The 27472-nt window shown below is 40.6% G+C and overlaps 1 protein-coding gene across 1 annotated transcript in view; it reads left to right on the top strand.

Annotated features, from left to right (window-relative positions):
• The window catches only part of OVCH2 (ovochymase 2), a 996115-nt gene that overhangs the window by 236445 nt on the left and 732198 nt on the right, over window positions 1-27472 (top strand). The window contains exon 3 of the mRNA XM_078680899.1: window positions 7189-7280. Within this exon, the coding sequence (XP_078537025.1) occupies window positions 7189-7280 (92 nt within the window). The remainder of the gene's footprint in view (window positions 1-7188; window positions 7281-27472) is intronic.

Below are 27472 nucleotides of genomic sequence, written 5' to 3'. Positions count from 1 at the left end.
ACTATGCCCCTCGCTTGTAGACTTCCAAGAGAGAGTATTTTTTTATAAAGTTTTATATAGCGCGAACAAGATCCCGAGGGATAACAGAGCGCTTTACAATATGAATGAGAGGAATAACAAAATGCAGTCTCAATATCCTAGCAGGAGAAAGTATCCCTCTTAGGGTAAGAATTTGTTCATAAGGAATCGTTTAGCTTCCTATTTGAAAGCCATCGTTGAAGATATTCTGCGTACTTCCGGTGGAAGATAGTTCCAAACCCTTGGTGCAGCGCCGGAGAAGGCTCGCTGACAAGTTCTTTTGTTTGATTCAGGATAAGTGGTTTCAGGATAAAGGTAGTGGCACTTCTTGAGGCTCTAGATCCACAGGATAGTTCACGTTTTTGCGTGAGGTAACTGGGAGTATTGAGGTGAAGGGCTTTGTGAGCCAGAACAGCAATCTTTAACTGAATTCGAGCTTCATAGGGTAGTCATTAAAGAGATTTTAGGACTGGGGATATATGATCGTACCTTTTGGTGCCTGTGACCAATATAGCCCCTGCATTCAGAGTTGACCTTCTACAAAATTAAACCACAAAGTTAAACTAGTCTCCACATGGTGTTTTATCTTGTAGTGCAGCTGCTTCACTTTTAGAATAGTTGGCAGGTTGAATTTTGAATAGTTGCAAAAAACTCGATTAACTGTCGCCCGGTCATTCTAGTTTGACTACTGAGTGAATACAACTGTATTTAGTTGAACAAACTGTGAAAACAAACCCGCATGTTGTTTGTGCATTTACCTACGTTCCTTGATAAATATCCAATCGTGATAGGAATCCCAGATTAGGAAAACAAATGTACTGGCGATGATTAAATAGTTCTTCATATACAGACTTCTCATATTGATGGAGCAAGGTTTCATACGTAAAGAGACTTGCTCGGAGTCAATCCTCTCGAAATATCATGTAACAAATTAATCAACATGTTTTGTGAATACTAATAATTGCACCACACAACATTTCTTTTATGTAGGGGAAGCTTTACTAAGTGCTTTACTAACAAGTAACCTGGGTGTCTTAATATGGCTGCTAAAAAATGCGGGAACCCTTCTGCGCATGTGTCTATTAGTGTGACGTACTTTTGCTTTTGGTGGGAATTCTTTGCAATTGTGCAGTAGTGCCAAAAATGGCCGCTTCAAATTTCACATACTAACGCATATGCTCATGCTTGAACTAAACATCGTGTGTTCTGCTTAACTACTAATTCTATAGTTAAAATAAATTAATGGGATTAGAGTAGGAATCAGTGGTATACAGTGCATTCATTTATTTCTGTATTTTTACGTGTCTTTCCTTGACTTTATTATTAGCTCGTATTTGGGCCTGAAGGGTGCAGCAAAACGCCATCTTGTAACTGGTGCGCGTGCACATTCAAAAACTGAAAACCTTGAAGCTCTGTCATTGAAAGGCTGCCAAGTCTCACTTTACTAGTGATGCGTCAGGGAACGTAACCCCATGACCCGGAGAAAGGAAGAAGAACTGAAATGTTGTTAACATTGTATATTAAAAAAGAATGATGTTGCTGGGTGGAATAAAAGACATGGGAAAATAAAATTATGGGTTGGAATTTAGCTTAATTAAAATAAGGGGAAATGACTTCATACTGGTATGGTGTGATGACCTCTACCCGTCTTTTGATCAATTAATTGAAGGGAGAACACAAATTTGCGACATTGGGGGGTGGTACATGCCCTGGAAAATGGTATAACTAAGGCAGGCTTAGTCAGTTAGATTGTCCGACTTGTCACAGACCTTTCACTGACCCAACGTATGCTGAAGGAGATCTTGGATGCCGCAGACTTCAGAGGGCTAGTCGAGCACTCTGAAAGAAGAACCGGGAGATTGCTGTGGGAGAAGACTCTGTCACCTAGAGAAGGGGAACGAGAGTAGCTGCAGAGAGGGGTGTGACGCTGGCATTGCACTTAGTGGATGTTACCTGTCCTATCCTGCACCTGTCTTGACCTGTTGGATTCTGATTAGTCAGGAGCCCTTTCTTTCTAGCCCTTGGTCAGGGGTTGGTCCTCACACCATTCTAGGTAAATATAATCTGTGTGGTATGCCCTTGTATCGTTTTCCTTTCTCACCCTTCCCAGGTACCAATGTCTAGAAATAAGTTTGCTAAGTCACAAAATATTTTCACTTTGATCATCATATTTCTACTTGAAAAGTCTTTGGTTGCAATATTCTGGTATCTGACTCAAAAAATATTTCATAGATAAAATGTTTGAAACTTTCCAGAGTCTGTGAATATTTTATGATAAGGTGAATAGTCATACTACCTATTATTCTAATATCCTGATCCAATTACTTAAGTGGTCTAAGTAAGTATAAGTGACAAGGAATTGGTACGTTATGGTGGTTAGGTATTATATTATTAAATAAACACTGATAGGCAGAAGAAGGAAAGTAGGTTACCGGTTCGAGGTGTGTAGGTTTATGGGCCCAGGTGAGTATGGTATTTAGGAAAATATCCTGAACTGGTAATCTCGCACCATCAATATCTGCCATGACTTCTGGATGTTTTAGACAGATAAAGTTGAATTTTTAAAAGCCGGCTGATTGGTTGAAACGCCATTTTAACACTTTTCTGTCTGAACAATTAGTAAGGAGAAAACTGAAAAATGCAACTTTGAACCGGCCATGACGAGTCTCATCTATCAGTCTTAAAAGTGCAAAAACATGGACGGCAAAAATTAAATAAGATGGGAATGAGAGGTGGGAGTAGTGTCTGCCACTTATGGTGGCAAAGGGATTTACATGTGATCGTAAAAACCCAATTACATTTGACTTCCCTTGGCTCCCTGTGTACTACTTTCAACTCCCTTTCCCTGCCCATTTCAAAGCCTTTGCCCCGGCTAAGCCAGATTACCTAATTGCGATGCCCCATGCCATGTCGTGGGAGGCATAAAAGATTTTTGAGATGGGATAGGCTGATAAGACTTCATAAAATTCAGTCACTTTAAAATATAATTGTTTTTTTCCGATATGTTCCCAGCTTGTGGAAATCTCTAACTGGTGATGCCTGGGATACTTGCCCATAATCTTCATTACTCTGACTCCTGGTCTTCCTTGTCACCATCCTAACATTATGAGGTTTTGCCATGTCACACAGAAAAGTTTCCCTAACCAAGCAAGAAAGAAAGCTATAAAAACACTTCCTCTGATCCCTAAGCTAGGCTTCCTTCCTTTCCACAGGCCTATCAATAGGAATGAATATACCTGCTGTAATATAAAATGTTTAGAAAGTGTGACCCTTGGGACAAGAGGAATGAAATCCAGGACTGCAGGGAAATTGTGTAAAGTCCAGGAAACAAAGGATTTTGAAGATATGAAGTTTATTTAAGAACAGGAACACAGGAGCAAGGCAGGACACAGCCTGCACAGGACTTCTTCAACCGCAACTCCCTTGTAACGCTCTCAGCAAGAATAAGAACCTTGCAGAGAACGCTCGAGGAGAGAAACGATTGAAGCAAAACAACACATTTAAAAATAATTAAACATGACACATCTTTCTCCTTACTAAAACAAAAAAAATATAAAACAAATTAGCCTACAAAATCTTCTAACAACTTGGGTTTACAATGTATTCTTTTCTTTGTATCATTTCCACTGGTGACAGGATCAAAAATATCACAATTCTTATTAGAAACTCCAACATTTCCATTACAAGAAGAAGGATTAAGTTTGTCAGTTTCCAACACAATTTCATTTGTAGAAGATGAATTTGGAATATCAGATTCTAAGACATTTGTAGGAGATGAATTATGTATATCAGATGCTAGGACAATATCACCCTTTTCCTCCTCAACATTTGGATAAGAAATGGAATCAGAAGTAATGGCATGACTCTCGATATCATCAAAAGTGTCATAAGAAGGTGAAGAAGTTGAAATAGATAACTCTTTTTTTCCTCTGTAAATTGTAATCCTTCTGATATTCCAAACGTTACCATCACTTAAAAGAACTGCATTTCGTAGAACTTTTTTAACTAACAAGGGATTAGAAAACTGAGATTCACCCATGCGTACTTTCCAAGGCTTCTTAACTTTGACCCACATACCGGCTTTAATCTCAAACAAACCTGCACCAAATTTGTTATCAAAATTGTCTTTGTATTCCACGTGTTTCTCAAGGATGTTATTTTTAACTGAACTCATGCAAATATCTAGACCAGCACTTTTGTGTAACCACTCAGGATTACATTTAGTTCTAGCTGTGCGACCTCTCATAATATCAAAAGGAGATATTTTTAACGCTTCATGAGGATTAGTTCTATAATTCCATATTGCTTTAAGTACTTGCAGTTCCCAATCAACACCCTTCATCACAGCAATTTGGATGGCACTTTTTAGAACTTTGTTAAACCTTTCACACATACCATTACCACTGGGATTATATAAAGAAGTGGTCTTATGTTTTACACCGACTTTTTCAAAATATGTTTTGGCTAACTTTGAAATGAATTATACACCATTATCACTGATAATTTGTACAGGAACACCCTCTTCCAAAAATACTTTGTCAATAGATTGTAAAACGGCTTTTGTGTTAATTTTCTCCACTATAGTAATAGAAGGCCATCTTGAAAAGATATCAACCATAGAGATAATGTATTTGTGGTTGGCACCAATAGGACACATGACATCTATGGCAACAATGTGCCAAGGACCATCAGGTACAATATGTTCACACATGTCAGATCTTAAGGTCTTGAGTGCCTTATCAGAGTTAGAACAAATGACACATTCACGTACAATCCTTTCCGCTTTTACATCTACTCCAGGCCATCAATGCCATTTTTTAACATTCTGTTTAGTTTTAACTATGCCACAATGATCTTCATGGCATAAATGTAAGATCACATTTTTTAATGATGTAGGTGGGATAGCTTTACTTCCACGAAAAATGACACCGTCATTAACCGATAACTCATTTCTTACTTCCCAAAATGGTTTAAGACGAGGTGGTAATTTGAATTTTTCTGGCCACCCTTTACAAATTAAGGAAACCAAGGACACCAAATCACTTTCATTCAAATATTCTTCAATCCATTTACTCTTTTCAACACAAAACGGACTTTCATCATGTACATCCTGATCTTTGTCGCCATTTGTAAAGTCATGGAAACAGGAAAGTCCAGGAAAGGATTTGAAGATATGAAGTTTATTGAAGAACAGAAACACAGGAGCAAGGCAGGACGCATACTGCACATGACTTCTCCAACCACAACTCCCTTGTAACGCTCTAAGCAAGAATAAGAACCTTGCAGAGAACGCTCAAGGAGAGAAATGAGTGAAGCAAAAAAACACATTTAAATATAATTAAACATGACAAATTGTTCGATGGAGCCAAACACTAAGGATTGCTGTGCAGTGTTGATGACCTTGACCTGCTGAGCCATAAATTACAAACAGATAATCTTCTTTGTGGAAAGGAGCTGTGTGATTCTGATGGATGGAGAGGGCTCAGTGACTATCTGAAGTATGGAGACGTTCCTCCACATCCCAGGAAAGAGAGGGGAAACACTGGTAGTTCCAGATCTGTGTACAAGGCAAATTAGAAGGTATCTTGAATAAAAAATAATAATCTGACTTCAGAACCGTATCTCATGAAGAATACAATTTTAAAAAGGGCATGAAAAGAATAGAGCACCAAGCACTCCAACATTTTATCCTGAAAAATTATTATGAAGACTAAAATCTTAAAGAAATTTAAATCAACTTTAACAGGAAGTTTAAAATCTGCACCACCATAGAATTTGGATGAAAAAGGAAGATAATCGTAAACTGATACTGGACACTGACACACATGATAGCAAAGAAAAAAGCTCCCTAAGAAGAGAAGCCATCTAGGAATTTGGATGAACTTATGAACCCCTAAAAGCCTGAATGGCAGCCCCGTTGGCTTCTTAGAGTAAATACAACTAGACTAAAGAGGAATCCATCTCTAAGAATACTCAACTCATTAGTCGTCTCTCACTTCTTCTTGCCAAACACCAAACTTCAAAATTACTCCTGTGACAAACATAAGCCTTTGGAGCTGCTGGTCAGAGAGATTGCTGGAGGCATCGAGCCACCTCATTAGATTAAGCACAGGCCCCTTTCCTAATTTTTTAATCTCCACCCACCTAGCGAAATATCAGAAGAGATGGCTTGGAAATTGGATGGAATGTTGGAAATATCAAATGAGGCAAAGTTTGCAGATACTACAGACGATGAGTCCTTCTAGAACCCACCTTAACAGCTAGAATCCTTACTTTTTTGTTCGATGACAAGTAACAATATTATTGTGTAACCGAAAAACAAGTAAGCAGTGGGTAATTTGATCCCTCCATTTAGATACGTAGGATGGGGTGGAGCCTAGCTTAGAAATGATTTCATATTTAGCATTTTTGCTTGGATATGGGGACTTTTTCTTCAGCAAGCAAATCCTCACAATGTTAGGACTAGGATGAGGAAGATGGATGAGGCGCGTAACTTCCACATACTTTGCTGGCTTCCGCTCAGTAGTGCTACTGAAATTTGTTTCACACTCCGATTCCTTGCCATTGACTGGAAACTGCTGCTATCATTACTTGCTTTCATTTTATTTTGTGTTTATTTTGATTTTATGTTAATTTTGTTAGCAGTTTAGGGCTAGATGTAGGTAATTGTAAATTACTGATTCGAAAATACCGAATTTTACCGATTTGGTATTTTCGAATCGGTAATTGCAATGTAGATAAAAATTCGGTAAAAAATACAGAATCGGTAAGATTCGGTAATTGCCGAATCGGTATTTACCGATTCGGTAATTGCCATTCATTCCTATGGGCCTGGAGGCCCATAGGAATGAATGTCAATCACCGAATCGGTAAATGATGAATACCGATTCGTTATTTACCGAATCTGTAAAAAAGCCTCCTACATAGGAAAAGTCTATTACCGGTCGGTAACAGCCGAATTCGGCAGTTACCGACCGGTAATAGCCTACCTACATCTGACCCTAAATCTTTTAACTGCTTTTATATGAGTGTGTGTCATGCTAATGTACATGAATGCTAAAACCCACAAGTTTGTTAGCCTGCTACAAGTATTTTCTTGCATGACTGCATGTTTTAAAAAACTGTTTTTGCTTATTACTTATTCACTATTACATATTGTTTTTAACGCAGGCTTCTGTGAGAAAGCAAGGACGACATTTCTGTGGTGGAACGATTATCTCTGAAATATGGGTGCTCACGGCTGCTCATTGTGTTGTAGACAGGTACCAGAATACATTATTCAAAGGATGAGTGTAATGAAATGCATTCTGTAAGATTAGTTGTTTAAATAGTTGTGATTTTTTTTCAAGCAGCAAAGTCTAAAGCCTAATTATGTAGCACCACCACATGCATGATCCTATTGTGGCTCAGGCCAGCCATTCACACTCACTCTCCGTACTGGTAAACATCCTAGGGCCAGATGTAGTTAGCTAAATACCGGTCGGTAATGGCCAAAAATCTGTGATTTTCCCATTACTGACCGGTAGTTAGCCCTTTCTAATGTAGGAGGCTGAAAATAAGGATTCAGTAATTTGCCGATTCCTTCTTTTAAGGAATCGGTAAAATACCGATTCCTTATTTTAAGGAATCGATAAGGTACAGATTCCTTTACACCTATGTAGGTAGCACTGAAGTGAGTGCATTTTTGCTTTAAGGATTCGTTATTTACCACCAACTACAAGTTGGTGGTAAATACAGAATACTTTCAAAAAAGCAATAATTTGCTATTTTCAAGGTGCCATGTGGTGTATGTGCGCCATATGGGCACACATGCACGATTCAGGGTTGCAACAAGGTGTCAATGTGACATACTGCCAATCTTGAATATGCTCCTGCTATTACCGATTCAGTAAATACCGAATCAGTAATAGTGAATGGCTTCCCATTCATTCCTATGGGCATCCAGTTTTTACCTACGTCATATTTACAGATTCCTAAATACCGAATAGGTAAAATTTGGTATTTAGGAATCAGTAAAATGAGATTACCTACATCTAGCCCGTAGTAACAAACCCACACTCTCCTGAGCACATTTCCAGAAAGCCCATTCTGAATGGTTTTCAGTGCCTCCAAACATTCCTCATTCACAATGGTGTTTAAAAGTTATACTCCGCATGCTAAACTTCGGGTGAAGGTGCAATGGCCCTTCAACAATGTAAAAAGATGCATAGTTTCTGAACACTTCCATTTCATGGAAGCACTTGTCTTTACTCCTTTATTCTGTAAACATAAGCCCAAAAAACTCCTACAGTATGTAGGGTCAAGAATGTTGTAGATTTCAATATGTAGACCCACTTTCTACAACTAGAGGGTTGCCAAGGAATTCCAGTGATCCTGCAAATCTAATCCAAGGTCACAGAACCACCATCAGCAGTGACCTGAAATCAATGCCCACTGAAAATGTAAGCTCTCTATGAAACCCACAACTGACCTGCAAATTCAGTTTGCTGCTGTGTTTGGACCATTGCATATTTTTTGTGACATAGAATTATAACCATAATATTATTATTCTGTCACACATTTATGCTTGGGATATTGTTAAGCCAGAACAGTATCTTGACCATGCGATGTATGGCCTATAAGACTTCTGATTATACTTACTATCTCTCTATTTGTGCAGCATTTCTGCTCTACTTTTAGGAAATACTAAGCCTGAGAAAGTGCCTCTTTTGCGTGTTCAACCCCCATTTTGTCTTGATTGATGCTGATGGTTTTGGAGCTCTGTACACTGGTGTACTGATGTACAATCCCCAGTGTATAGGCCTCGACACCTAAAACCTGGTAAAATTGGCAGTAAGGTCATAATATAAAGCTACATGTTACATGCGGACTGCTGCACCTACTGTGCCATTCACTAGGCCGACAAGGAAAACATTGTTTAAAGCCTACATGTGTCGCCTCACTCTCACAGTTTTTAAACCTGCAGAAAGACCTGTCAAAATAAGATTTTGATATGACAGAAATTCAGTTTTATATAAAACATAACATGTGTATTTGTAACATGCACGTTCACCCAAGGGTATCTTGGCGCTGAATAACATGTTTATTGTTACCCAACTCAATGGTACTCATTTTATTAACCTCAGATGCATAAAAGGTAGAGTGGACTCACTGGGATTTGAATCTATGACTATGAGGTCCAACACATGCCCCTACTGTGGATGCAGTAGTCCACTTAGCCACCAGACCCAGCTATATTAAGTATGTCATCCCTAAGTAGGCCTTGTAGCCCACAAGGTAGAGTGCCTGGTATTTAAAAAGTTGAATATGTAAGAATATAATGTTTGCATGTTCCTACACTGACTAGCCCCAAAGTCTAATGTTTACTGTTAGGGCTGTAGATGGTTTTATGAAGAAAGAGCAAAAGTATGTTTAATGTGTTAATCGCATACCTATGGTTTGGAATAAGCTATAGAGTTGGTTCAACCACTATTTTAATGTTTATTAAAATTTCGCCTCAACATATATGCGCAGAAAGTGGGCCTGAAGATCAACACTAAGAAATCAGAAGTCAGGCAATTCAACATCCCAAACACTTCATCAATCAAGGTGGATGGAGAGGACCTAGCCATGACTGAAGAGTTCACCTACCTACGCAGTACTATCCGACATGATAGAGGGGCAGGCAGTGACATCAAGAGCACACTGAAAAAGGAAAGGAGGCTGAACAATATGTAGAGGTCACCTTAGTACAGAACCAACACAAAGCCAAGACTTTACCAGAGCTGTGTTTTGTTCACACTTGTGTATGGATCAGAATGGTGGTAAATGACGAAAAACAATATCATCAAACTGCCAGCCATCCACACCAGTAACCTGGGAAGGATCTTGTGCATTGTCTTACCACAAACCATCTCCAAACAGAATCTACTCACTAAGCACAAGCCACAGAGCATGGGCACAATCATTATGAGAAGAGGATAGGGGTGAATAGGATAGGGCACACATTCAGAAGACTCCATCATAAAAAAGGCTCTCCACCGGACCCGAAGGCAAATGAAAGAGAGGTAGACCAAAGAACACTTGGAGGTGAACTGTGGAGCAGGTATGGAGACCCTGACCCAGGGCTGGGGTACCGTACAGAAACCTCCCAAGACAGAAGAGTAGGTCATTCATTACTGTCCTACATACCAACAAACAGAACGGGCAATAACTAGGCAAATAAAGCCTATTTCAATGTTAAAGTTTAATTTTCAATAAACATATTGGAAAAGTAACTTTCAAAAAAGTATACTTTCCCAGTCCAAAGCCCCTGCAGGACAGTTAACATTGGCCTGCCTTCAGCTAGCCTGTCAGTGTTGCTTTGATAAGAAGCAGAATACTGCTTTCAGAGCAAAGATAATACCGTGGGCCTGGCATGAAACTTTGGGAGAGAAATGCAACTTTGCTTAACTCTAGCAGGATAGTTTAGGAGGCTCCAGGAACTTTGCTAACTTAAAAGGGACCAGGGGGAGACATTTACTTTTACAATTTAGGCATAAGGGAAGCATGGAAACAAGGAGTTATTTGGTTCCAAAACATACTTTAGCCTCCTGGCTTTAGTCTCGGTATGGGAGGGATCTGGCCCCAGAACCAGTTTGGAGTTTTTGAGGGACAGGGTACTTTTCATTTCCCTAAATATACTCCCAATGAGAGGACTTCAGCTGCCACAACATTGTATTTTATCCGATCAGAACTTTTCCTGCCAAAACCAACAGCTTCAGCTGTATCTTGACCAGCAGCTATCCAGTATCGATGGGGCTTCATTGGATACAGCTTTCAACCTTGCCCCACTGAAGGATATTGATGTCCATTAAAAAAACAAAGTCAGACAATAAAAACCTAGACCAGGATGACCCGCTTGGTGTATGCAACCCCCACAGCATTGTGGCCAGCCTAAAATTATGATTAGGTCCTAGTCAACAGTGATCAAAGATTTCTGATTGGAACTAATTATCCTTGGCATCTTTTGCCTTTACGCTTAAAAAAAATCATGTCTTCGGTCTCCCTTATTGGATTTGGTCCCATTTTTCTTTTTATATGTTTCTTAATTTTTCAGAATTGGGTTTCGGATTTTTAATAAATTGTGCTTTAACTTTTTGACTGTTTAGGGGTTGCTAAATATTTGAAAATTGTTCCTAAGTTACGCCTGTCTGCTGTGTTCGATGGCTTCCTGTGTTGAGCCTAGATTTAATTTACTGAAACTGTATTTGACTTTGCAGAATTTTCCGACCGTTTATTTGGGTAGGACTCACATTCTCTCCAACTGATAACCAGTGCTTAAACATAGCCATCAGTTTTCCCATTTTATTGATAAAGTCTTCCAGGCAAAAGTTGGGAGCCAACTCTCATTTGGAATAGAGCTAGGAACAATGGACAAGCCCACACATTGTGGGGGACGCTATAAAAGAACATTTTGGAAAACGCTCTTCAAATTGCCCTCAAGCTTTCCCACTGTGGCATTGGAATCAGATTTTAGCTACTCCTTTGTTGAGTCCAGTTGTCAGATGATACCCGATTAAGTTTGAACTAAAAAGACTGAGAGCGCAAGGTTCAATTTTAGTTGATGAGGCTTGGAAAACACATGTTTTAATGCATACGAAATTACCATATGCAATTCAATGGGAAAAAGAAGCTAAGAGACTGGGTTTGCCTATGACTCCATATATGAATTTGCTGTCATGGAAAAAGATTCATGCCACTGTTAATAAGCACTTTTCTAGTAACTTGTGCGAATTAATGGAAAAATAAAAATTAGAAACCACACTGAGGAAGCCAAATCATGGAAAACCAATTTTAAGAAAAGTCAATTTTAAGTAACTACAAACAAATCGAGTATTAAAGGAAACTTTTTAAAAGGAAGATCATTTTGAGGAAAGATCCAACATTACATTAAATGTGAGTGGAGTTTACAACTCCTGTGGGGTTTTTAAGTTCGAGGAAGGGTAATGTTTTGGGTGACGAGGGTTTTTAGGGGTCAGGAATAAATGAAGTTTGGGCACAGAAAAGGGTTTTTAGGGTTTAGAGATGGGTGGAGTGTCAGGTTATAGGAAAGTGGGTTTCTGTTGCAGTACCCCCCCACTTTTTGCCTGATAACTGATACACTTTTCCTTGGTGTGCCCTGGGTCCCTGCCAATCAGGTTCCCAGGGCCTGTGTTCTTTACCCAAAAACTAACCCAATTGGCATCTCTGGCCACAGGTCAGCCCCTGGTAAATGGTACCATAGGTACCCAGGGCACTGTGACCAGAGAAGACCCTAAGGGCTGTAGCACTTCTTGTGCCACCCTTAGAGGCCCTGTACCCTGACACGCACACACTGCCTTTGCAGGCTGAGTGTATGGATGCAGAACAAAACCAGCGAGTCGACATGACACACATCCCTGTGTGCCATTCCCACAAACACACTTCCCTGGCATGCCTTTGTCACCTCTACAGCTGGGTGCACTATGCCAGTGGTGTGGGCACAGGTGCATGAGCCCTGTGCCCCTACAGTACCCAGGGACATTCATGGGCACTGTAAGTGCAGTGCTGCCATTAAGAGTATATGGTGCTGGGAGGTTGTCATTACGAACTCCACTGCACCATAATGGCTACACTGAAGACTGAGAAGTTTGGTATCAAACTTATCAGCACATTAAATCCTCACTGATGCCAGTGTGGGATTTAATGTAAAGTGCATAACAGAGGGCAACTTAGAGTTACCCCCTGAAACTAACCCACAACCAGAGTCCTGACTGAGAGGCTGCCTAGGCTACCAACTAGCAGACATGTTGCTGGACCCCTGGGTAGAGAGTCCTCCGCTCTCTGGGGCCTGCAACAATGCACATCCTGGGACGAGGTGCTAGGTCTCCTCCCCTAGGATGGGCAGGGGGAGCTTCAAATGCATGCTGCCTTTGTGAGCTTCTCCAGGCCACTTCCTGTACTCAGCAACTGGCCCCCACCGATTCAGACCCCCACTCTGGCGGGAAGACAGGCGGGAAAAACAAAGGAAGGAAAGGGGGTGTGCCAGCTGTTGTGTATCGATTTAGATTCTAAATGAATTTCCCGATGCATGCCCTTATATAGGTACAATTCACATTGCTCTTATATAGGAATAGAAACCCAGTCCTTATTTAGGCATAGTCAATGCTACCCAAATACAGGCATGGCTACATACATCCATTCATCTACGTCACAACAAACTCTTGGAAAACCAGACTCTTAAGCTTTAGGGACTTCCCCTTACCTGGATATTGATTTCTCCAAGAACTTATTTATTATGCATGAAAATCTATTCCTTAGGGGTTCATTCATGACGTTCATATGCCTGACTTTTACGTCAATACTGGCATTCCTAAACACCTTCAAGGTATAAATATACCTTCACTTGCTATGGCAAGGCATGGTGCAGTTCGACTAGCTACTTGCACGACGTGACTCGCCACAGCAAGTCCTGAAGGAAGTCAAGTTCCCAACTTACGTGCTTACCAGACTCTTCTCCTCGCAGAGACTCCAGCTCCAGTGTTCGAGTCCTGGGAAAGAGATACCAACCTCTCTCATTCTAAGGTATGGAGCTGATTAGAACCTAGGGGAACCTTTGGCAATTCTTGGCGAAACTAAACTAAAACTAAACTATAGCTAAAACAGCACCTATTTCTTCCCTTGTACTAGACTTAGGTTAGGTACACTGGGGTAGGATTCTTTTAGAAGCACCAGTTGAGTATTTTAGCATGTGTTATTTATGTATGTATTTTTATATATGTCATAGCTACATATCATGCTATTACAGTATTATTTTATATTACTGTTAACCCTAGACGCATTATACTTCACATTCTGTCTTACAATTGTAGCAGTTCATATCTCTTGCATGAGAAAGAAGACTGTTCAATAAACCCTAATTATTGAAATGCCCGTCTCCCTATTTCTGTGCAAACTCTGTAGAAACGAAGCATGCACAATTTACTGAGTGAAACGGTTATCTATTGTTTCCACGACTCTGAAGATATTGTTCCGACTCTAAGGGAAACAAGTTGTCGTGTTTATTCGGTTGTCAGAGACTAATCCCTTCGTGTTCTTTCGAGAACGTTTCTAGTGACCTCTGAGTTAGCTGTCTCACACAAGTAATTAAGTTTAATGCACTCGTTAGAGACATACTGACCTCAGTCCTATGTCAAATCTATAGTGTATACAATTCCGATGCGCAGAGTCTATGGATCTAGGGATATAGGAAGTACACTACATGGCGCCCAACAGTTTGGTAAGGCACTACTTTAACACTAGATGCTGAAGTAACTCAGTCGTGCTTTTCTCAGAGACCCCCCTACTCATAATACTCCAATAGATGTCTGGAGTGGGTAAGGGATAATATCCACCATAGCTGAGTAGGAGGAAAATCCTATGTATTAGTTTTTTGGTTTGTTCAACGTTGAAGGATACAGTGTTTCAAAATATTGTGCACCTTATCTTTGTTCCCTTAAATCTTGCTGTGCAAACTTTCATTAAACAATGGCTGACAACGCCAATAGCACTGAAACCGGTGGAGCTGCGGCTGACCAAGCTGAAGCAGCTTTAAACTATACAGGTTTTAATGAAACCGATGTGAATGCTATAATCATTCCACCAAATTTATGGAGAGCCATCACTCTAAAACCTATAAAACATGGGCTAACACCAAGAGGTGGTAGAGCAGTTTTTGTGATAGAGGCACATGAATATCACCAGACAGAGGTATTCTATTCATGGATAGTATTCCCAGAATCAAATCCAGTAACTAAAATGTTTCACTTCTACAAAGAAGATGATCCACCAGAGGAATATATTCCTTTCGAGGATATTGCAATTCCACTCACATACCAGGAGCATGAGCTCTGTTTTAAAGGCGCCCTAAAATATTTAAATGACATTACCAGGCTCGGTCTACTAGGTAGACCAGGAGCAACATGGCCAATTTTAGCCGGCTATCAACAAATCAAAGGGACCCCCTCTATGGATACTTTCGGCCAGGGAAGAGAGAGGAAGAGCAATATCACAACAAAAGAGATTCCCTCACGGCCTTACTAATTTTAATTATGACATGTAGTTCCTGCTTTCAAACATAGTCCTTCAAAGCATATCCAATACAATGGTTTCTTTCATATATGTTTTTTATTTAGTATTCATCGTTTACTTTTAGAAAAATTCTTTTATATATATTTTTTATATTTTTTGTTCTAAATTCATATTACAAACAAGATTTTAAATCGATACATGAATATCATTTACATTTATACATCTAAACAATTAAAAACATTTTTATACATGAGATACCCTACAGAAAACACCAAATAACATTCTCACAAACTCAACACACATCCTCTAACATTCATTCAAAATTCACTCTTTATTCCGTGTCTAAGGAGTCACAGATCCTTATGTGAACTGTCACGCTAGGTCGACGCGTTTCGGTGGATTAGGACCACCTTCCTCAGGACCTTTGACAGAACAAAGTTCTTCACAGCAAATTGTGCACTCTGTAAGGATATCCTAGCAATAGTGCAGGGCGATGACTTGTGTGGAAAATCACCTTCACTGATGGGATAGGCAGTGCATCCTCAACAATAAATCGAATGCGTCTTGTTTTTTTTAACTTGTAATTTCTATTTGGCTGTTCCCCTTAATCAGTTTGTATTAGTTGCCACCGAAGTCTTATGCACGATGTTATAGCGGTATCCCTATTCAAATCGGGGACCAGATTTCATCATTTTTTTCACAATTTTAAGTGCATCCATTGGTGCCGAGTTAACGCTTCCTTTGTCCAGGATACCAACTTCGCCCGATGACTTGGCAAGACAAGGAATACACAACCGGAGAGGCAGGCTTGAAAGGTTAGACAAGAAAATACCTACTTTCTAAAAGTGGTATTTTCAAACACAGAATGTTAAAATCAACTTCACTAAAAGATGTATTTTTTTCATTCTGAGTCCAGGCATACTAAACTCGAATTTCTACCATGTTCTCTGAGTCAGTTAGGATTATAAAATGTAATAATTCTAACAGCCCATTCTGGCCTATAGAGAACAGGTAGCCTTGCAATAGTGAAAAATGAAAATGGCTGTAATTCACTATTAGGACATGCCACACACACACAAGGGCATGTCCTACCTTATACTTACAATGCACCCTGCCCTTGTGCCTACTATAGGGGTGACTGATATGAAGAAAAGGGAAGGTTTAGGGACTGGCAAGTGTATGCACTTGCCCAGTCAGTGTGACATTACCAGACTGCACACAGGCTCTGCAATGGCAGACCTTAGACACATTTTACAAGGCTGCCTCTGTGGGTGGCACAACCAGTGCTGCAGTCCCACCAGCAGCATTTGGATTTACACGCCTTGGGCACACTCAGTGCACTGTACTAGGGTCTCATAAGTAGACCAAATAGCCAAACATGGAACCACTGATTAGTACATCAATTTACAATAGGGAGCACATGCACTGTGGCACTGGACAGCAGTGGCACAGTGCCAAAAGCATCTAACACCAGCAAAAATACATAAGACAACAGCAAAAAATGGAAGGGAGACCCACGCCAATGGTGACAGGTCTAACAGTAAACTACCCGCAAAACATGAGCAAATTCTGTTCTGGACAGCTCAAAAAATTACTCAAATCGAAGAGGCATTTCCCAATACCAGCCCTTATGAGAAACATAGATTTCTAACAATCTGTTTACCAATGGGGATAATACCACATCTGGAAGACTGCACCACTTGGGGCACAGATTTCGCTGCTATCTACAATAAAACACATGGTGTTCCGTCTATGGCGGTAATACCTGACGTCCTGAAACAGATTCAAAACGAATACGGGGCAGAGCCTGCTCTAAATTTAGGTATGAAGTTACTGAAAAATGTCAACCCGGTCTCAATAATAATATTATCTAATATTAAAGGAGAAGCAGCATCAGTGGCAATCCGTCAGAAATTAAGGGAATTTGATGTAACAGAACATGAAGAATGATGACGAATTAGGCAGAGACAGTTTGAGTGGGAAACCAGTTAAACCACAACTGACTGAGAAACCTGAAAAGGCGTTTACTAAAAACACTCCTGAAAAGAAGTGGGAGAATAGCAAACAAACTTCGAAAGAGAAAGATTCTCACCCCCGAGGTAGGTCTCTTCAAAAGGAGCCCTTTGAAGGAGGTATAACCTCAGGAATAGGGACAATTTGAGAAAACCTGACAGGTATCAAGATACTGATACACGTTCCTCTCGTACCTTTCAGATATTGTCACAGACATCCGAAAGAAGAGGACGGTCAGGAAACAAAGAAGAACTCGTGAAGAACTCGTGAATTCCAAAGACTATCAACACGTTCAGAAAAGTAAACCAAACCCTCAATTCACCAAAGAGAAGGTAGCAGGTCTAAAAATCAGACATGCCGAGGATCTTGAGGACACAACTCAAGAACAGAGAATGGGCTCAGACGATGTGGGACAGCGCAGCAGAAGTAACAATAGTTAGCGAGAACCTGAAGGGACTTCTGGAGACAGTGGACTTGAATGAAGACATTCAAGTTGGGACTGCAGACACCAAGGTTAGTGCTCCACATAGGTTATATGAAATAACACTCCGGATGGAGAGACACATACCAAGAAAAGCTGAAGCACTCTTTGGGAGCGACTTTTGAAGGTGTATGATATACTTCTAGCAGAACAGGACTGGCCACCAGAACATGGCAAAGACATCATTATGCCAGCCGTCTCTAACCATTTAAAATATACTTATGCCAGGAAATGGGGAGTTGCCCAAGCCCAGCAGTATACAAAAACCATGTAGGATGGGATGAGGATTCCCCTCACCATAAAATCCAGTAAAAAAATCAACCAACTTCACAAAGGCATAACCCAGTTAAGAAAGGAACTAAGAAACAGGTCAGGAAGATCTTAGATCAACTTGAATATCAAGGGGTGCTTGAAACTTGCACCTCATCAATGAGCAATCTTTTGTTTCCTGTGTCCAAACCAGACAAGACACATCGTCTAGTTCTGGATTACAGACATTTAAACTCATGTTGTAAAACATTTGCAGTGCTAAATGCACACCGTACAGCATTAATGAATAACATTGTACGTACAAAATATAAAACCACATTAGATATTTCAAATGGTTTCTTTTGTCAAAACATTGCAACTGAAAGTAGGTATTTGACCGCGTTCTCAATAATGGGGACACAGCGTCACTTCTGTCGTCTCCCTCAAGGATTCAAGAATAGTCCTGGGTTATTCTCAGCAAGGGTAACAGAGTTACTACAAACTTATGATGACGAAGCATTGTCATATGTTGATGATATCAATCTGACAGACAATGAATGACCTGGATAGGCACTTAAACAGGGTGAACACCATTATACTGGGCTTCGCCTCTGAAGGGTATAAATTTAATTTAGAAAAATCAAGAATTGCCCATCTCAGCATCTTTATTCTAGGATATGAGCTTTCAAGTGAAGGCAAAAGCCTGGCAGACAACTTTTTAGAAAAGTGTGCGCTGCTCCAACCTCCAAAAACACTGAAAAACTTACAGACGATTCTAGGTTTCCTGAATTTTGGAAGAACTTACATTCTAAACTACGCTGAAAGGGTTAAACCTCTCTACAAATTAAATGGTAAATTGGACACAATAACACACAGAAATTTTGCGTTCACTCCAAACAGACATGTTAGCAACAAAACATTTACAAACACGCGTAAACGTACGCAACTTAGTGATCCAAATCATTCCGGGTCAATGCGGATTCACCTACTTGCATACAAATCACATTTGTATACACAAGCAGAAATGAAATTCACTTCTACAGAAAAAATTCTGACAGCAGTTCAAACCGCTGTAGCGAAAGAGCCCCAGCACTGGGAAAACGTATTATAGTCGTAACACCTGTACCTGCCTTAGAGACAGTGACAAAAGCGAGCATTCCAAATGCTAAAGCTTTACATCCGAGATGGATACAATGGGTTAATTCTCTTAATGCAACTGATGTTGAATACGTTTTTGATCCTTATTTGAAAACACAAGCATTCCTGCAATACGAACACAAATTCCCTCTGCCTACTTAAATTCTATCTCTAGAAGAGTATGAATGTATAATTTATACTGACGGATCAGCACAACCCGCTACTGGGGGTAAAAAAGCTTATAGTGCTGCATGCGCGATCTTTAAAAGTTGTATGCGCGATGGCAAATTCAGACCTATGGTCACAGAAACACAATCTCTAGGAGATTGTACCGCTCAGCGAGCTGAACTACAAGCATTCATAATGGCACTTGAAAATACAGATCGCGAATTCTCCACACTCATAGTGTGCGATTCCTTTTACTGTGTACAATCTTACAATGAATATTTACAGAATTGGCTTCAAAAGGGTTTCAAAGATGCAAAAGGTGGCACAATCAAGCAGCGTTACCTAAAGGGTTTCCACTGAAACACTCATATATAACTGATACAAATAATGTTCAGTTTGCTCGAATCCCTGGAATGGGGGATGGGGTAATTCGAAACATGGAACATAGACAAGGACTATTCCTTGCAGCACATGAAGGGCTCGCCTCTGCTCATGCAGGTGTTTCAGCCACAGTATCATTATTAAAACAGAGGTACTGGTGGCCAGGCATCAGGAAACAGACCAAAAACTATATTCTGGACTGTGAAATGTGCCAAAAGATGAAAGTCTCAACTGTGAAACGTCCTGCTCAGACGCCCCTGTTAATTTCAGATAAACCATTAGCTTGCATTTACTTGGGCCACTGAGGTCCCTTACAAAGGTATGGTAACTACAGATATACCATGGTCGCTGTGGATTTGTGTTTAAGGTTCCTTTGGATGTGGCCTCAGCACTCGGTTGATGCTCGAACTGTTATAAAAGATTTGCAAGTCTTTATCGGCACATACGCAATTGACACACTACATTCTGATCAGGGTCCTGCGTTTAGCTCTCAAGCTTACAAAGAAGCCATGGCCAGTTTGGGCGTTGCATTGTGGTACTCTAGTCCATTCCATCCTGAGGGAAACTCGGTTGTGGAAAGAAAAAACCGAGACATAAAGCAATCTATAACAGCTAGGGTATTCGATTCGGGTGACGGGTGGGTTAAACATCTAATAAGTGTCCAACGTAGTCTTAACAACTTGCCAAGAAGTTCTCTAGGGGGTATCACTCCATATGAGGTCCGATTTGGGACAAGAATGTTGGTCCCAGACCTTGATTGTCACATATCAGTGGTGGAAATGAAGAAATTTGATATCAAAGATAGTTTGGTTGTTTTACAGGGCTTAAATGAACTAAGAACGAAACAAACCAACGTGTTTCTGAAGCCAACCACCACTGGGGAAAAATCAACCATCCCAGCAAGGACTGTCTGGATCCCAAAACTTGGTGATCTAGTCAGAGAAATGATCGCGGACAAGAAGGAATTTTCAAAGAACAAGTAACTGATTTTTTTCACCACCTGAAAAAGACTTATCTGGTTTAACCATGGAATGAATTATGGATTGTGTTGGGAATATTTTTTCTTCTAATTTGGTTAACTCTAGTAATAACTCTGGGTATGCTAATAAATTGAAGATATGTAAAAATGGACACAGCAAGTCAGAAAGTCAACTTACTCCCCAAACCAAACAAATCATCCCATCGTGAACAAAGAGACTTGTCAGTAGTGAAGATCACAGCCATTCCTATACCTGATGGTATAGCTTGGGACAAAACAGAATATGACATTTTTGGCCCATCGGAGCTGTTACAGATTCTACACCAATTCAAGTTTTCATTGAGTGATTTTATTACTACCTCTGGTATCTTTTCTGATGATTGGGACTTCGAGACTGTTAATAATATGATGTCTGATCTAGAAATGTAAGAAGTATTCACAAATCATGAATATTTAGAAGGTTCATCAGACTATGAACAAATGTATTGTTATAACCATTATGGTCATCATTTTTGCACAAATCAACAATGACTAGAAATGTATATATGTATAACCAATGAGAACATTGTCCTACACCTCCAAGGGGTAGCTCAAAAACGTTTGCGAATAAGTTTCCATATTTTTCAGGGTTCAATGTATCGAATGCAGAAACATTTTACTTTAGAAATATAAACAGAACAGGAATGAATATTATGTTGATCAATACAAAACAGATTTATTCTGTAGCCTTTTATGCCCAACTGTCTAGACAGGGTTTCGACCTTTGGAAAGACAACATTGAGACAAAAACTGTCTGGGGTTCAAAAGATTGGCAAGTGCAAGCGGTAGAAGCTTTGTTTAGAGCCTGTATCATCCCTGAGCAAATTATGTTTTTGAATGACACTGTCCAACAAACGTCTTGCCTTGGGCTAGCCAACATCAAGGACTTAAACACACCGACCATACCAATACCTGTGAGTAATAGCTCTACAAAGGGGGAGGTCGACGTACATACTATTTTGCATTACAACAAATCAGATCCAGATTGGAACATATGGTTGCTCTGGCCCCTAGACACAAATAACTGTCAAGATCGATTCCTGAACAAAACTCAAGGTTTCAAAGTCAATAGGCCAGGCCCAAGATATATGCAAAGACAGCATCCTGGGGTCATAACAACATATAGTGTAGGGAAACTGTGCCTTGATTAGGTACAGCGAGTTACACTACAGGATGTAAAGCAACACTTATTTTTACTTACAGATGTCACAGACCTTAGGGAATTCTTGCTAGAACCAAGAAAACTGCGTCAAATACATTTCATATATGCTGGTATATATGCTACATATAACGAAAAATGGAAGATTACACAAGCAGAGACTGCAGAACGAATACGAGAAATTGATCGTATTAATTTGGAGACATCTCTCTCTGTAGTTGACAATGGTTTAAGGACGCTGTCTTCCAGGATATATTCATTGGACAGCATAGTATCTTCTGCCATAAACATCATGGAACATGACTTGGTCATGTTGCAACATGGTCAATCTCAGCTACGTTCTATCATGCTATTGGGTTGGACCCTCCAAAACTTGCGTTCAGGCTATGTGCCTTGGCGTTTAATCAATACTACGTCACTATTTTCAGAATTCAATCTCACTGATAAACAGATCAAACTGGCACAAAGGGGAGCAGACTATACGGTGCTGAGCATTGAAAAACTGGAAAGTTTACCATTCACAGTAGAATCAACCGCAATGGATCGCACACTGCTAGCCCCTCCTCCGGATCACCCCTGAGGATTCTGGTACGTGAAGTTCAAGAGTGGTTCACCTCAGTAGGTGCAAGTAAGTACTTGTTGTTGTGAAGATCTCTAGACCCGAGACATGGCCCGGGTTTCGGGATATCTTCCCTCATCAGTAGAGAACGTATTTGGGGTGGAAAAGAAGGCGGCCAAGCAACCGTCACAGGCCTCGATGCCTAACCGGCACGCAGGTGCGTCATCCAGAAGCTGGTCAGCTTAAAGGCTCAAGGGAGCCCATTTGTAGAATCAACCGCAATGGATCGCACACCGCTAGCCCTTCCTCCGGATCGCCCCTGAGGATTCTGGTATGTGAAGTTCAAGAGTGGTTCACCTCAGTAGGTGCAAGTAAGTACTTGTTGTTGTGAAGATCTCTAGACCCGAGACATGGCCCGGCTTTCGGGATATCTTCCCTCATCAGTAGAGAACGTATTTGGGGTGGAAAAGAAGGAAGAAGGCCGCCAAGCAACCGTCACAGGCCTCGATGCCTAACCTGCACGCAGGTGCGTCATCCAGAAGCTCGTCAGCTTAAAGGCTCAAGGGAGTTTACCATTCACAGTGGCAGTAAAAAACAGCTACAGAATGGATAATACTTGGAACAATTACTCTGCCGGTTACAAGTTTCCATTTTCAGTATTGCCTAAAACACATACCAGCACGCAAATATTAAAGGTTGGGTAAAGGTTGGGTAAAGAATACATCAAGACATCCTGGGATTTACCATACACACAGTGGGGAGTTGGGGGCGTGAAGTGTTTCTTAGCAGTTCAAACAGTGAAAACGCACTAAGCTGTTCTCTCCTTTGTCAGGGTATTAATTTACACAGGGCCTGCGATGGTTCCTCCAACAACTTATCCTGTCACCTGCAAGGTTCACCAGCTGCAGTGATTGATTCAATTTTTGGACAACTTTCAAATGTAAGTTACCTCATGTTGAACGATCACAGCTGCTGTGGCATGTTGCCAGGTATTCCATATCTAGTAACTGTGTCCTCCAGGGTCACTTGCTGTATGCAAGTATTGTTTCCACAAACCAAGATAGCCAGGGAGTCACCTTAATGGCCTTCATTGAACATCTCTTCTATACGAATGGATACTCTAAGCAGAATGAAAGCCATTCTTTTACAAAAAACTGTGCCACTGACCTCGGTCAAAGAAACCTCTGATCTACAAGTCGCAAGGACTTCTGCAGAGATACATGCCCTTTTGAATACAAACTGCCCTATACATTTCTCAGAAATGTTAAGTCGTATCTTAAAGGTGTCTGATACGAGTGATATTGTACATCTATTTAAGAACGTACGTTCAGGACTGTTAGCACCTTTTCAAGCAGTCCTCTGAATATTTCCCAACTTCGTGCACTCTTCGTTTGGCAGACTGCCACTACTTTTTGGACTCGTTGCAGGGATACTATTTTTGCTCCTACTGCTACGATATGGCAAGCCACATCACCAGCGCAACTCCAAGCACCATAGAGAGAGCTCTATTGGAGATGAAGTGTTGTGCGCGCATCGTTCAGATTCTAGGCTAATCTTGTCTAGGAGAATTAAATACCACATTGTTTCTGTCATTCAGACCAATCTGGCAAGATTGCATCTTACCTGTTCTACGCTGCCTGCTATGCGGAGAAGAATGTGTGATAGACATCTGTCCAACACTCCCATCAGTCATGCCAATGGATGTTGATACTTTGCTGGACCTTTAATGGCCCATGCTCTGTGTTGTCCCCAGCGGCTACCAATTATGGTGACGGCATTCATTCAGATCTCACAGACGCAAAATGCTGATGCTGAGGTACGGGAGGAAACAACAGGTGCTCAGGTAACATCCAATACGAGCATTGCTGATGCGACCAATGCTGAAGGCAATGCTTCTTATCTATATGCGGTTAATCTTCTAAACGAGGTAATCCAACTTTTGCCTACAATAGTAGACGACTTTTTGTCTACAGACATTGGAAGATTTCATGTTTTCTCCAAGCCCTAACACTGACTTTTGATTTTGGCACACAGTGTTCTGAGAGGCTTTGAATTTGACCTTCATTTTTTCAAAACAAGGTACTAACTTTGGGACTTTTTCCTATGATTATTTTTTTTCCAAATTTGTATTTTTTCATTTTTGGCACAAGTAATCTGCTTATAGTAGAACTATTCATAGAGAACAAGAATTCTTTGAATACTTCCAGAGACAATATATGACCTCGTCCTTCAACAAACAGTTCTATGTAATCTGAGATGAAATGGTTTCAGACCTTTTTTCTTCTGTATTTATGAGCCATTTCATAATGCATACTTTCGTGGTTCATTATGAGAGCAACAGTGGTCCCATGCAACATTAATCAAGTACACAGATAAATACAGACACAATGGAACCTGTATTTGAATGACTTGTCCAGCCGGACAGTGGTCACAATCATTTAATAAATTCAACTGGGTAAATAGAGAATATCCTTCGACACTCTCACGTCGTGGGGTACAAGCCTGTACCACATTCAACCACACATAACACTTTAGTACATTCAAAGTGCACAGAAAGGGCTTTTAGGCAAAAAAAGCAAAATTGTTCTTTAAATCATAATACGAACAAGTATTTCCAAACTGCGCCATTACAACGACATTGTACATATTATATACACATAGTATATGGCACACAATTATGTCAAGGGAGTCTCGGCAATGCGAGACTCCCTTGATACCGACTAAACCGGTACCGGTCTACTCCAGCATGGTTGGCCCCCACCGCGGCAACCTGACAATCTGACCGTATCCCACGTTATCGCATGGTTCGAGAGGCTTGAAAGTATTAGGCACTAATTTAAAAGTCCTGATGATGATCCCTTTGATCTAAAAAGTGAGATCGAAACGCCGTCGACATAATTGTGTGCCATATACTATGTGTATATAATATGTACAATGTCGTTGTAATGGCGCAGTTTGGAAATACTTGTTCGTATTATGATTTAAAGAACAATTTTGCTTTTTTTGCCTAAAAGCCCTTTCTGTGCACTTTGAATGTACTAAAGTGTTATGTGTGGTTGAATGTGGTACAGGCTTGTACCCCACGACGTGAGAGTGTCGAAGGATATTCTCTATTTACCCAGTTGAATTTATTAAATGATTGTGACCACTGTCCGGCTGGACAAGTCATTCAAATACAGGTTCCATTGTGTCTGTATTTATCTGTGTACTTGATTAATGTTGCATGGGACCACTGTTGCTCTCATAATCATTGCTCCCCGAGGTCCTGTGCTGATGATATTGGGGTCCCTTGTTGTTTGAAAATATACTTTCGTGGTTCATTTATTTAGCATTTCAAATGTAAATATGTGCTTACAATGAAACCTTGCTTTAATGTGTACAGCACCAATGCATTTTTATGTAGATATATTTTAAATATGTTTTAACATGTTTAGAATTTAGTAACGTTGTACATAAGAAAGTGGAGTGGGTGTTATGTATTGATTTAGATTCCGTATGAATTTCCCGATTCATGCCCTTATATAGGTACAATTCACATTGCCCTAATATAGGCAAAGAAACCCAGTCTTTATTTAGGCATAGTCCATGCTAACCGACTACAGGCATGGCTACTTACATCCATTCATCTACGTCACAACGAATTCTTGGAAAACCAGACTCCTAAGCTTTAGGGTCTTCCCCTTGCCTGGATATTGATTTATCCAAGAACTCATTTATTATGCATGAACATCTTTTCCTTAGAGGTTCATTCATGACGTTCATATGCCCGACTTTTACGTCAATACTGGCATTTTTTAACAACTTCAAGGTATAAATATACCTTCACTTGCTATGCCAATGCACGGTGCGGTTTGACTACCTACTTGCACAATGAGGCTCACCACAGCAAGTCCCAAAGGAAGTAAAGTTCCCAACTGACGCACTGACCAGACGCTGCCATCCTCCTCGCAGAGAATCCAGCTCCAGTGTTTCTGACTCCCCTTGCGGGGTGTTAGAGAATCGAGTCCTGGGAAAGAGATACCAACCTCTCTCATTCTAAGGTATGGGGCTGATTAGAACCTAGAGAAACCTTTGGCAATTCTTGGCGAAACTAAACTAAAACTAAACTATAGCTAAAAAAGCACCTACTTCGTCCCTTGTACTAGACTTAGGGTAGGTACACTGGGGTAGGATTATTTTAGAAGCACCAGTTGAGTATTTTAGCCTGTGGTTTTTATGTATGTATTTTTATATATGTCATAGCTACAGACCATGCTATTACACAGTATTATTTTATATGACTGTTAACGCTGTACGCATTATACTTCGCATTCTGTCTTACGATTGTAGCAGTTCATATCTCTTGTATGAGAAAGAAGACTTCAATAAACCCATTTTATTGAAACGCCTGTCTCTCTATTTCTGTGCAAACTTTGTAGAAACGAAGCATGCACGATTGACTGAGTGAAACGGTTATCTATTGTTTCCACGACTCTGAAGATATGGTTCCAACTCTAAGGGAAACAAAGTTGTCATGGTTATGCGGTTATCAGAGACTAATCCCTTTTTGTTCATTCAAGAAAGTTTCTAGTGACCTCTGAGTTAGCTGGCACACACAAGTAATTAAGTTTAACGTACTCGGTAGAGACATACTGACCTCAATCCTATGCCAAATCTATAGTGTATATTATTCCAATGTGCAGAAACTATTAGGGATATAGGAACTACACTACACAGCTTCTGCTAACCCCACCCCTCAGGTGGGGGAGGCGAGATAAAGCACAATTCCGGGCTCTCGCCATTTTGATAATGGGGAGCCCTATCCAATCAGAGCTAGGTTCCTGCCCCCTCCCACTGGAGAGTGGCAGTATAGTGGGTGTACTCACCCCAGGACAAGGACTCATTGGTCCCTGCCCTTGCCCTACCTGTAATGCTCCTAAATGTAGTATTTAGGGGCACCCTAAACCTTCCTTCCGCAGGTCCCAATTATGAAACAAGAAGAACAAGAAGAAAGAAGCCCTGCCGTGCAGCTGCTAACAAGAGGACGACACCAACTGACTTGGTCCCAGCCCTACCGGCCTGTTGATCCTTGAACCTGCTCCTGCTAAAACCCTGGTGACTCCTGCGGACAGCAACCTCGAAAACCCCGGAGGACCTGCCTGCCTTGCTCATCTAAAGACTGGGACTCCCATGCGCAGTGGTTCTGCTCAAACAGCAACAACCCCTGGAGCCAGCCAGGAACCGCAAATCCAGCACACTCTG

Source organism: Lissotriton helveticus, chromosome 3_1 (assembly GCF_964261635.1).
Source record: "Lissotriton helveticus chromosome 3_1, aLisHel1.1, whole genome shotgun sequence".
In the NCBI taxonomy this organism is placed as follows: domain Eukaryota; kingdom Metazoa; phylum Chordata; class Amphibia; order Caudata; family Salamandridae; genus Lissotriton; species Lissotriton helveticus.
Note: the sequence above shows the minus strand (reverse complement) of the source record. Positions and strands in the feature narration are given on the sequence as shown.